We start from the raw sequence: 12,742 nt of genomic DNA on the forward strand, positions 1-12,742 counted from the left end.
TTTAGCAAACTGTCATTTTTTTATTAAACCACATTGTTTGGATAAGTTTGTCAAAAAGTTATGCTTTAGAAAAATGTAATTAAAGACGAGCATTCTTATGTTACGTGACTGTTTAAAGGTTATTAAAAAAAACTAAATCAAGGAGTGGCATGCGTCAAGAGAAAGGTCAACAGATTATATAGTCCCGTGATAAACTGTGGGGTCCTGGGATGTGTGCTCAGTACTTTCATCTTTACTCTGCAACAAGATGACTAGTGCAGGATTAAGCACAAACCAACTCACCATAATCTGCAGAAGTGTGGTTTGTTTGCAAACATTTTACTCTGTTAGGTTTCATAGACATCGACTGGAACAGGAAGTACTACTTTGAATCATCTTGTTACTGAAAAGTGCTATAGAAATAAATTTGCCTTTCCTTACTTGATGGGATGTGTCTGCTGTTTTATAATTGCAATTGGAACCTTACTGGGCAAAACAAGGACACCAAATCTGCAGAACCAAGAATGTTTAGTAACCAGTAGATAAAAATGTAATAAAAATGACATAAAATGTTTTTAGTTAATGACTCTGCACTAAGTTTTTTTTCTTAAACTTTGCGTCCATTTAAGTTGTGAGGTTGATCGCAAAAACTAGGACGAGTGAAAACACATCAGAATGCCTTTCTGAGCACAAGAGTAAAGTGAGCACAAGAGTAAAGCAAATAAATAAATCAAAAATCAATATTCAATTTTATTTTGCATATGAACTTTTTTTTATATCCATGCATACGGTATAATGAGTTCACAGGGTAGAGAGAGAGATCCCTCTTACTAATTTTAATATTCCACCTAAAATATAAGGACAATATTGTAAGGTATAATAAGACAGCAGAAACCCATACTGCCTGTACTCAAGTAGTGTTACAGTGTCACAAATAAGGTTATTAAAATTAGTTAACTTCATTGTTTTATTTTCAACAAAATGTCATAAAAGTAATTGGCCTCAAGTTCTTTCATCCTGACCCTGACTATGAGGTCACACACACACACGGTGAAAAGTTTGAACACACAAAACAAAGGCAGCTATTTTGAAGAATTGAAAATTTTAAATATATTTTTGTGTTCTTTAACAAATTCTTCTGCTACATAACTCTATATACTTTTGCTACATAGTTTTGATGTCTTTACAACGGTGTGTCCAAACTTTAGACCGGTAGTGTGTGTGTGTGTGTGTGTGTGTGTGTGCATATATATATATATATATATATATATATATATATATATATATGCCATGCCCCTGGGATTCAACCAAGAAGCTTGTTTCTGAAAGGAAATGGGGCAGGCATTTCTGAGAAGATGACATAATATACAAAGGGTATCAGTTAGTTAAAAAAATTCCTACATTTTTTTTATTTTTATATAATAAGAAAATGGTTGGTATGAAAATTATTTTTTGGCCCTACAGCAATTAGGCCTCATAATTGCCGATTAGCTTTGTGAGTGCTTCCCCTGCTATTTTGTTAATTCAAGTTTGGCAACAAACTTTGAAGGTTATATGCTTTCGGGTCACCAGCCTCATCTTTAGCTCCCTCCACAGATTTACCTACCTAATCAAGGCTGTGTCACTCCAAGACATTAATATAACTTCCAATCAGAAGAAATATGTCAGTGAAATCATATATTTACCTTACACCTAAATCCACCATTGACATGAATACCTTTCTTATAATTAGAAATTCCTGTAATACCAATCCAATTTTTTTTCATCAGTTGTAAAGAAAGTGTATAACATCAATAAAAACATCTGTTTTTTTGTTGTTGTTTTTTTTCAAAATTTGAAATGCCTGTTTCACTTCCTGCTTGTAACAAACGTATTGGTTAAATGTTTCACAATCTAAATATGCCAAGAGTTCGCATGATTTTGGGCTTAACTACATATATACACTACCAGTCAAAGGTTTGGACACATCTACTCATTCAGTGATTTGTCTTTAATTTTATTAGTACCTCTGGGAACTCCATCAGGACTGTTGGAAAACCCTTTCAGGTGACTAAAACTATCACAGAAGCTCATCGCCAAGACTGACCAAGACAGTAACCAAAACAAAGTGGAAGTATTTAGAAAAAGCTAAAATATTAGAGATGTTTTCAGTCTATATACCTTAGCCTCATGGCTTTGATGCCTTCACTAAGTATCTACAATGCTGGAAATATTGACAAAAAGCGAAAGTCGATAAATTACAAAGGTGTGTCCAGGCCTTTGACTGGTAGTGTGTGTGTGTTAAACAAAATTAATACTTGATAATAAAGTGAGTGATACATTAATTTCATCAATGTAAATATGAAAGAAAAACGGACGTTATTTAGTTACTTTACTACGAGTACTGCAGAGTCAAACAAAGTGCTTGATAAAAAGACAAAGAATAGATAAACCCCTGTTTTTACTGTGATTGTTCAGAGGTCAGATAGCACCGTACAGTGTGACAGTCTTGAAAGCCCAAAGGACAGAAGCTGTTTTATGTTTACATTTGGTATTTTTGACAGTCAGCCTTAAAACTAGATACACTCCCAAATCCAGCATAAACGATCCAGTCTCTCAGTTCAGGTTCAGACAGAGTCCACCTTGACCTGGTTATTGTTGGTCATGAGCGGTGACGGTTTACTTTTCAGTCTCTCCCCTGCATCGTTGGAGCTGTCCTGGAAGAAGATGCGGGCTGTACACACTGACACAACAATGCGTTTGTACTCCCGCCTGAAGTTCTGGTTCAACACGCCATATACTATGGCGTTAAGGCAGCTGTTGAAGTAAGCCATGAAGTAGCTGGCCACGAATAACCACTCTGGGATGAGGGGAATCACAACCTCTGGTTTGATTGCCACGGCCAGGCCGATGAAGTTGAGCGGCGCCCAGCAAACAGCAAAAAGCACAAACACCACGAACATTGTGACAAAGTTTCTGACGTCGTTTGGTGTCAGCTTGGGCCGGTTGTCGGGCTTGACCCGTCTTCGTACCTGTATAACCAATATCCAAATGCGCAGGTAGCAGTAGGTGACAATCATAATGGGTAGTATGAAGTGGAAAAATACCACTGCGATTGTGTACGCTGAGCTGGCGGACTGCTCGAAGGTGCAGGAATAAACCCGTGGATCATACTGGAGTGAACCCACAAACAGGTTGGGCACGATCGCCACCACAGTCAGTGCCCATATTAAAATCACGTAACACACTGAGTTTTTGTCACTGTAAAGTTTGTCATATTTGAGGCTGTGACAGATGTAGCAGTATCTGTTGAGAGCGATGCCGGTGATGTTGAAGATGGAGCCGATGACGCTGACACCCATGAGGAAGCCGCTGATCTGGCAGTGAACATAACCGAGATTCCAGCCATTGTGGAAAATGGAGGTGAGGACCAAAGGGTACGGGTAGATGGCCACTACCAGGTCTGCCACTGCCAGGCTAACCACGAAGATGTTCCCTACAAATGAAACACACAGCCAAAGAAGAGAGAAGATAAGTCACGTGCAAAAACAACGTTTCAATTCTTAGGCATTTGGTCTTCCTGCAAACTAAGATCTGTAAAATATTTTTTCCAAAGATAGAAACCATGACAAAAGTGGAGCCTATTTTTGTGAATTTTTCACATTTGTATTGTTTTGTCCTGCAACATATTCTTGTTTTTTCTTATCACAACCCCCAGTCGGTCGAGGCAGATGACCATTCACACTGAGCCTGGTTCTGGTTCTGCTGGAGGTTTTCCTTCCTGTTAAAGGGGAGTTTTCCTCTCCACTGTCGCTTCATGCATGCTCAGTATGAGGGATTGCTGCAAAGCCATCAACAATGCAGACGACTCTCCCTGTAGCTCTATGCTCTTTCGGGAGGAGTGAATGCTGCTTGTCAAGACTTGATGCAATCCACTGGGTTTCCTTAGATGGGAATATTTTTTTGAACAATCTGTATAATCTGATTGAATTGAAACATTGCAACAATTTATGGAATCTTATCGTAGGTGACAGATTTTTTCCAAGACTGAGGAAAGATTGTGTGCAATTTTTTTCAGTGTCTGTATCACATTCCTGAAATCATGAAAATCATGTGTTAGTTAAACAATAACAATGATATAGTTTTACCTGAGATTAATAGGCAGTAGACCACCAATCTCTAACTATAAACACATCTGTTTTTTTTTTTTTTTTAAGAATCCAAAGAATCAAGAATCTGTATCGTCTTCCTGTGTTACAATAATGACATTTTTGATGAAGCAGATAGCGGCTCAGACATAACACGCAGACACAGCAAAACATGTTTTTCTTTCTTTTTTTGACGAGAAAATGTTTTGAACGCAAGTTCCTGCTTCACGCTTCACATAATCCTGGCTTTGTTTTGTCAGTAGTCCCCATACGCTTTTTCTACATGCACGCTAGGTCTCCTGTTTTGCCCTCCTTGCTTTTTCTGTCTGCTACGATGTCAGCAAAGGAGCCAACAATGGCTGAGAGGTGTTCACCTTCAAAGCCATCAGGAAGGTGTGTGCAGTGTTGGAGGAAGACCAAAGCTGCCATGCACAGCGTCACCTGAACAAAGCTGATGTGTGACACAGCATAACTGTTCAATTACAATGCTGTTGCATTTTCCCAAACTTTTTTTTAAAAAGTACAGACAGAATCAAGTTTCTAGGGGCCAATTCTTCCTAAATGCAAGCCTGGAGACAGCGATACAAGAGCTGACAGCTCTGTGAAGACAATCAAGTGGGAGTGGCCATAGTATTTAGCAAAGAGAGCTGTGCAAAATCTCCTCAACCAGGTGGCTGGTCCACAGAAAAGTGTTCAGTGGCTTTGCTATGTATCATTTTGTGAATATTGCACTGTAAACTGGTACTAGAAAAAAATGATTTACTTCACTGGTGCCACTATAATGCCAATTTATTTATTTTCCACAGCTCTAGTGGCCCGCTTTTTATGAAAGTAGGCTGACAGGAAGGGGGGTGGAAGAGAGGGAGAGACAAAGGACCGTGGGTTGGATTCGAACCCGGGTCGACCACGTCAAGGACTAAGGCCTCCGTACAGGGGTCACGCTACCCGCTGTGCCAAGAGCATGCCCCATGCTGATTTATTTTTTGCCGACACATTTTCAAGACACAAATTGCCTTTTTTACAAAGATTTTAATTTGGATGTCCCACTTTATATTAAAAGCTAAATACTTATCACACTGATTTGGTGTTAATTTGGTGATTGAAATGGCAAAGTCAAAATGTGCTCCATTCACCGACTGACGCACATTGTGAAATAAGTCACGCACTTTGAAACCGATTATTATGGGACATCAACATTTAGTAGTCATGTTTAACATCCTCCAAAGCAGCTTCTTTTAACAAGTACAGTTACTGAGCAAGTGGGAAAAAGTCAGTTTGGTTTCAAAAAAACGCTTTTTGCTTTACTCAGTGTGTTTTTCTGTTTTTATTTCAAGTTTCAAAACAGAATTCTAGTAAAAGAGTTCAAAACTGTATATTGATACAGAATTGTGAATACGCATATCCATGCTTCTGCATTAGCTGGGTCTCATGAGACTGGATACGTATATCTCATTCAAAACATAAGGCACAAACGCATTCCCAGAATTATTTATAGCGTTAACTTCAGCTGTCACCTTTTGATGTTGGTCAGTAATAAAATGGAGTCATGTCCCTATTGCTAAATAATGCATACACTTAACTGTCAGCAGGAGCTATAAACTATGGATGATAGGCAAGTCTGTTCAACAGACATTTCTTTTATTCTTTTTTGTTGCTGTACCTAAAACAAGGAACAGAATACATATGTTTTTTTTGGGAGAGGACAGAAAAAGTCGGAGCTATTTTACAAACAAATGAAAAAAAGTTAATATTTTGTCACAGATACGAATGTTGTGACATGTTGACACTATCTTCCCATCTAACTAAACTGTATTTTCATATCTTTTCCTTGTATATCAGTGGAAACTGTTGAGCATAGAATGAGAAGGAGTGCTATCTGTCCAGGCTTCCGTTTTTTATACCTGAAAAACCCACAGCCACAGATGATAAGATGCACTTAATGCATGTTGGATGGGAATCATTTCCAGTACAATTACTGGAGCAGGAGAAGCCATTTCGTTTTTGACTGATTTATGGAGAGACGGTATCAGACACACTCCCAATCCCGCACGCTGCATCTGTCAGTATCAGCTCAGCTTAAATAGCAAACTAGATCAGCTGGGTCGTGTCTTATTTCCAAACGAACATATCAACATATCCCACCACCAAAGATCATGCGGTCTTATTAATTAAGTTTCTTCTTTTTATACCTGTCATTCAGCTGACCTCTATTAAAGAATTACGGACAGCTGCTGTTGTCACAAGATCATGTTACAGCTCAACAGAATATATATATATATATATATACTGTACACGTGTATGTATGCTGTCATACGCCTATTTAACATATTTTATAGAATATATACAATATATTTTAAAACAGTAGTTTTTAAAATTGTTTTTTAAGTTAATCTGTTTCAGTTTCACACCCAGCTCTAATTTCCCACGTACCCCTTGGGGCTGCATGGTGGGGCAGATTTTAGGATTGGTGCCCTTCAGCTAGAGGGGTCCTGGGATCAATTTCGGCCTGAGTTTTGAACGTTCTCCCTGTCTATGTGTGGGCTCTGTCCAGTTGCTCCCACATGCATGACTGCTATCTCTAAATATGCCCTTAGGAGTTAGAGTGTGTTTGTGCTTGGTTGTTTGTCTAGTGTGCATCTATGACACGGGCCTGCAACCTGCGGCTCTAGAGCCGCAAGTGGCTCTTTGGACCTTCCACATCAGCTCTTAATAACTCTGGCTAAAGATTATAAAGTACCAAGAGTTTTAAAGAGAAAAAAATACATGTAACAAATTGAGGTTTTAGCTGTTTTTTATGGATTAATTGCCATTACATCTCCACAGCAGAATTACAAAAAGAAGCAGCTACTATTCTTTCGATCTGTTTTTCTTGTCAATAGAAGAGAACATATCCATCCCCTTTTCTGTAAAAAAAAAAATGTTTTTCTTCATTTTTTAACTTAAAAATATAAATAGTGATCCTTTAAAAATTACAACATATTTCTGTTAATAGATTTCAGAAATTAACCCAAAAACCCAAATGGTCATGTAATATTTATGGCTCTAAACACGTTTTATTTAGCCAGGCTGAAGGAAAAAATGGCTCTCTGGATTGGAAAGGTTGCAATGACCACTGGAAGGTGTACACCTGCATAAACCCTGCATAGTTAAACCTATAGTTGGCAATCCTGTTCAGAAACACCTTTTGTAATACTGGGTAAAATGGTCCTTCCATCCTGAAAGTAGTCAATGCATTATGTATTCACAAAAAAGAGGGTTAAAAAATTGTTTTCCAGTAAAGACTCTAACCAGTGTGTGCCACTCGGTCTGAAGGGCATGGACTTGTCAGAGTTGCTTCTCTCATTCCCTCTGTTCCTCAAGTTCCAGGGGTATCGCAATATCTATTGCATATGTGTTTAGACAGTGATAAATGTTTTCACCGATTCTTTATAAACTTTAGACGGTCTTAATAGAATGAGTTGAATATTTCCATACAGGTTTCCTAAGGAACAACTTGTCAGGCACAACTCTTGGAAAATAATCCTTTCTAACATTCCTCAGAGTTTTGTTTTTTGTTTTTTTAGTTTGCAGATTGTGCAGGTTTGGATTTTTAATAGGTGTTCCAGTATTTTAGTTCACCTAACAAATAAATTAGTAAACCTGCCATTCTGTGGTTTTATGAATCAGCAAATAAAAATGAACTGGTTTATTTCAGGTTCTAAAGTTCTTCAAATCTAATGTTGTTTGTATTATTTAACAGAACAAATTCACTTCATTAATTAATATGAAGCCCATATGTGCAAGCTGAATGCAGAAAACTCAGCACACCCTTGCTACTTCCAGGATTAAAGGGGGAGAGCAGTAGCACGGTGATGCATGACCACCTGTGCTCTGGAGCATACGTGACTTTTTAAGACACACAATGACCTAACAGAAGCAGCTGTTATTGCCATTTAAAAATAGTTTGAAGATCATCCATAAATGGAAAGCCCTTAAAGTACAATGTCACAGTTTGTGACTACCCTAGTCACATACTATGACTCTACAAATGTCTTCACCAGTAGCGCCCTCTGGATGCATACAAAGGTTTTCTGATTAAATGATTGCACCCTGTTGGCTTATTGTATTTCATTTCTGTATATTATGAATGTTTTTGGCCTATTTGTTAGTAAACAAAGTGCTTTTGTTCATATTTACCCTAACTGGACTTGAAGTGTGACCGGAAGTACAATATTGAGCATGCGCACAATGAGTAGACAAGGAGAAGCATTGGAGCCGAGCGAGTCTGCAACACCCAGCAGAGGTGTGAAAAGAAAGAGGTAAAGTAACCTTAACCCTGAAGAGCAGGTAGGTCTTTGACCACAGCGAGCTGCTGCTTTACTCCGAGGCATTGTAGGACAGTCTACTGGATCTTATACTAGCTGCGTCAATTGTCGCCATTTGGCTTTAGGATAGTTCTGTGGTATTGCCGCAATGTTTATATCAGCTGATCGTGACTGGGGCAAAACACTTTTCAGGCCAAAAAACAACTAAGTTAACACAATCAGTACGAACGCTTGGTGTTGATTGTTATATTTGAAGATGAATATATGGTCTTTGTGTTTTCTTTTTTCTGGTCATAATGTGACTAGGCCCCTTTAAGACAGGTGCCAATTTTAACATCTCATACTCTCTAGACCGTACTTAAATTATGAAGTAAATGACAAGACAATTAGAAAACAAGTGAACGCGGCGCGCAGCGGGTAGCGCGACCCACGTATGGAGGCCGTAGTCCTTGACGCGGTCAACCCGGGTTCGACTCCGACCGGCGGTCCTTTGCTGCATGTCTCTCCCCCTCTTCCACCCCCGTTCCTGTCAGCCTACTGTGTTACAAAGCGAGCCACTAGAGCTGTGAAAAATCTCCAAAAAAAAAAGTGAACAACAATGGATAAAATGGGTACCAGAAGAAGATATCCTCTATACAACGGATATAGCACCATGACTTAGATTTAAAAAGTTACATCGGAATGAGTGCAAAAGTTGTGGAACAACAACCTGTGGAGTCAAAACCTCTACCACCCTGTCATGCACATGATCCGCTCCTGTACTTGTCCGCTTCGTTCCGGACCACCTCCGAGTCCGTGAAAAGCAACGCCTACGACATCCACCATTACTCCATCTTGCTCCGCTCTGAGTTCCTTGGAGCTCGAGGACAGCATGCGTGAGAATTACGAATTCATGCCATAACAAAGGGCATATAAAGGAGCCAGAAACCAAACAAACTTCTCATGCATCATTTGAACAGTGTCCGAAAAGTTCTCTGTTGCTACATTTTTACTTCCATCAAGTATGGGTGAGTACATTGGCCACAAAAAACCTATATCATTTTGTATTTAAAATAATTAAATTTTGTTTTAATTCACGTTAATAGACATTTTAATCCACACTTCGCTGTCATTTTATAGGACTTTCAGTAGGAAAAAGTGGGCTATTCCTCTCTGGCTGGTGTCCAACGGACCAGAATGGACCAGAAAATAGACCTGTTCCGTACTGTGACGGTGAACGATGGAGAGCTTGTCCGCTGACGGTGACGTTTGAAGAATGTGGAATTAATTCAATTCAATTTTATTTCTATAGCGCCAATTCATGAAACATGTCATCTCACTTTACAAAGTCAAATTCAATCATATTATACAGATTGGACAAAAATTTCCTATATAAGGGAACCAGTTGATTGCATCAAAGTCCCGACAAGCAGCATTCACTCCTGGAGAAGCGTAGAGCTACAGGGAGAGTCGTTTGCATTGTCCATGGCTTTGCAGCAATCCCTCATACTGAGCAAGCATGGAGCGATAGTGGAAAGAAAAACTCCCCATTAACGGGAAGGAAAACCTCCAGCAGAACCAGGCTCAGTATCGACCCACTGGGGGTTAGAGAAGTCAGAGCAGAGACATGGAATGGTTCTCATTAATTAAAATAGCAACGTTGCTCCGTCGCATGGACGGACGTGTACGTGAATGGACCAGAGCTGTCACAAAAATGTGGAATCTGGGGGTAAGAACCATGTTTGCCTTCAATCCAGCAAAACAAAATTTGTTTATTAAAAAAAAAAAAAAAATAAAAAAATTGTTTAGAGCAACAAAAGCAAAACTTTCGTCAATGGGACATTAAATATTTATGGCAAATTACATCAAGACAGCACAGGTTTATAACCTATTGACAAAAAAAATAAGCCATACAAGAAAACAATCCATGCACTGTCAATGTCATTATTTTGTGGTAATGTTGTGCATATACTGCATGAAAATACATATGAAAAACTTTTAAAGCTAGACTTTTTAAAAATTACCTTTCTATGTTAAAATATTGGTCAGTTCTCTTGCATTATTGGCCAAAGTTCTTAAGAGCCACAGTGGAGGGTCTAAAGAGCTGAACTGTGGACTGTCTTGAATGCAGCTCTAGACAGATGATGCCTACAGTAGAGATGTTTGACCATGTATGGAGAAACAGCGCATCAGCACAAACTCCTCACACTGTCAGGCATGGCGGGTGGGGGATGGGGTGGCTTGTGTTGCAGTCACAGAAAATTAACTACTCTGAATACCAAAGTATTCCCAACTCAAACGTGAGGCTATCTGTCCAACAGCTGAGGTTGGAAGCTGGAGGATGCTTCAGCTACATGACAATAATTTCAAAGACAGCAGCAAATCTACAATGGAATAAATGAAAAAGAAAATAATCAAGTCCCTCTAATGACTCTGTCAAAGTCCAGAACATAAACTGAGAGAAATGTGAAGGTGGGACCTTTATAGATCTGTACAAAAAAAGAATGTCTGCAAACCTCCATAAACTAAAGCAAGATCAGGAAGAGCAATGAGCTAAAATTAATCAACAACAATGACAAAAGCTGCTGTTAGCTCATAAAGGTGGTTGAAACACGGGGCATACTTAGTTTTTTACACACAAATATTTACCATTTTGGCTTTAGCTTTGTTTAATAAATTATGACAGTGTCAAATGTGTGCATTTATGTCCATTGTGGCTTGATGGGTTCAGTAGTTGTCTTGCAATCAGAAGGTTGTGGGTTTGATTCAAGCTTCCCCTCGTTACGTGTTGATGTGCTCCTGGGCAAGGCACTTATGAATATGTGCACGTTATTGAATGAATGTGGCTCTAGTGTACAGGGCTTGAGTGGTCAGCATGACTGAAAAGGTGCTATATAATTTTAGTTTATTTTCCTGAGGTTGTATTTTAATGATTTTGGAATCAAGAATAACAGTATAAAAAACTTCCACAGGATGCCTGTGCAAATTCTCAGTTATCCGGGTCATCGCAACAGCAAACAGGCTTAAATCGGAGGAAACCGGACCTTTGCTCAGTTGTCTCTTTCTTTCCATGTCCTTTAAAAACAGCAGCACGCCAACTACAGGTTGTTCAGTGTGAGCCACCAGAACTGACAGAAGACTCCTGGATAGGTGTCGAAACGTTTTTCAGAAAGAACTGAACAAAAGTCCAGTTGCCTAAATTTTAAGCCTCTTTGCTATTGCATAGAATCTATACTAAAAGTTTGCATATCCAAAAAAAATAATAATCCTGATTTATAAATCATGCGCGCACACACCCACAAGCAATTTCCCTTTATAAATTCCAGCTACATATGATTGTTTCCGTACCAGGTTCCACCTCATTTTTCTGCTCTCCGCACAGCCATATTTAACCATAAACCGCCAATGCAATTAATGTTAATGTATCTTTAAATGAGTCAGCTGATTATTTATTTCACAGTTAACTAAGACAGCCTATGGGAAAAGAGCATAGAAACAGGGAAAACATGTTCCAGATAGGCCTTTATTAAATGTGTAAATCAGCAGTAAAAGCACTATTGCCCACATTAAAAGAGCTTGTTAGAAAGTAAAATCTCATAATTGACTGTCAGAGACATTTCACTAAACCATTGTATGGGAAATATATCTTCTTTGTGATCTAGTAAAACAGTTCTAATAACAGCAATATTGTCGCCTCTGAACACATCCAGCAGAGTTAGCTTTAACACTGATATTGTGCTTATATGATTCATCTTAGTATACTATATACGCTGCCTTTAGCTCTATTTCCATTTCTGTAGACTAGGCAGGGAAAATACCTCACTCCTTGGCAACTGAACCCTTAACTTCACTCGTCAGCTTGCAGCCAGACAAACACATAGAGTGTGGTAACTGGCAAGCCCACAGTTTGACAACACACCAGGGGAATAAATATGCATGATCTTGGAGATGGAGGAAGGCTTTGGAGCTTTGCGTTTACTGCCTTATTAAAAACTGATTTTGTAGATGAAGAGAACACTGAGGCGACAGGCAAACAGCCATGTTTAAGGTGCACCCTGTCCTTCCCATGTCTGTTTGCCTCCGTGGAAGCGCTGATACAGAAGGTTTTACACTGTGTTGACCTTGTCGAGGGTAAACGCCTTTGGGCAGCCGGCTCTCTTTGGGTTTGCCGGACTCTCTCACTCTCAGTCTCTCTCTGTCACCGTGGCCAGTTCTGTGATTGACGCATCATTCTGAGTTTTCATCTGGCTTGAGGATAGATATGGTCCGGCGCTGTGTCCCTTTTCCATTTTTGCAATCCTGCACTTTTAACCATTTTCTGTTAAGGTTTAGGTGAAGCTCATCTGAGCATTT

The 12,742-nt window shown here is 39.1% G+C and overlaps 1 protein-coding gene across 1 annotated transcript in view; it reads right to left on the reverse strand.

The window, feature by feature from the left end:
* Window positions 1-1,812: 1,812 nt before the first annotated feature.
* mtnr1aa (melatonin receptor 1A a) overlaps window positions 1,813-12,742 on the reverse strand; it is a 71,508-nt gene continuing 60,578 nt past the window's right edge. The window contains exon 2 of the mRNA XM_012859393.3: window positions 1,813-3,454. Coding sequence (XP_012714847.1) covers window positions 2,586-3,454 — 869 coding nt within the window. The 3' untranslated portion in view covers window positions 1,813-2,585. The remainder of the gene's footprint in view (window positions 3,455-12,742) is intronic.

This window comes from Fundulus heteroclitus, chromosome 5, assembly GCF_011125445.2.
Source record: "Fundulus heteroclitus isolate FHET01 chromosome 5, MU-UCD_Fhet_4.1, whole genome shotgun sequence".
Classification (NCBI taxonomy): Eukaryota; Metazoa; Chordata; class Actinopteri; order Cyprinodontiformes; family Fundulidae; genus Fundulus; species Fundulus heteroclitus.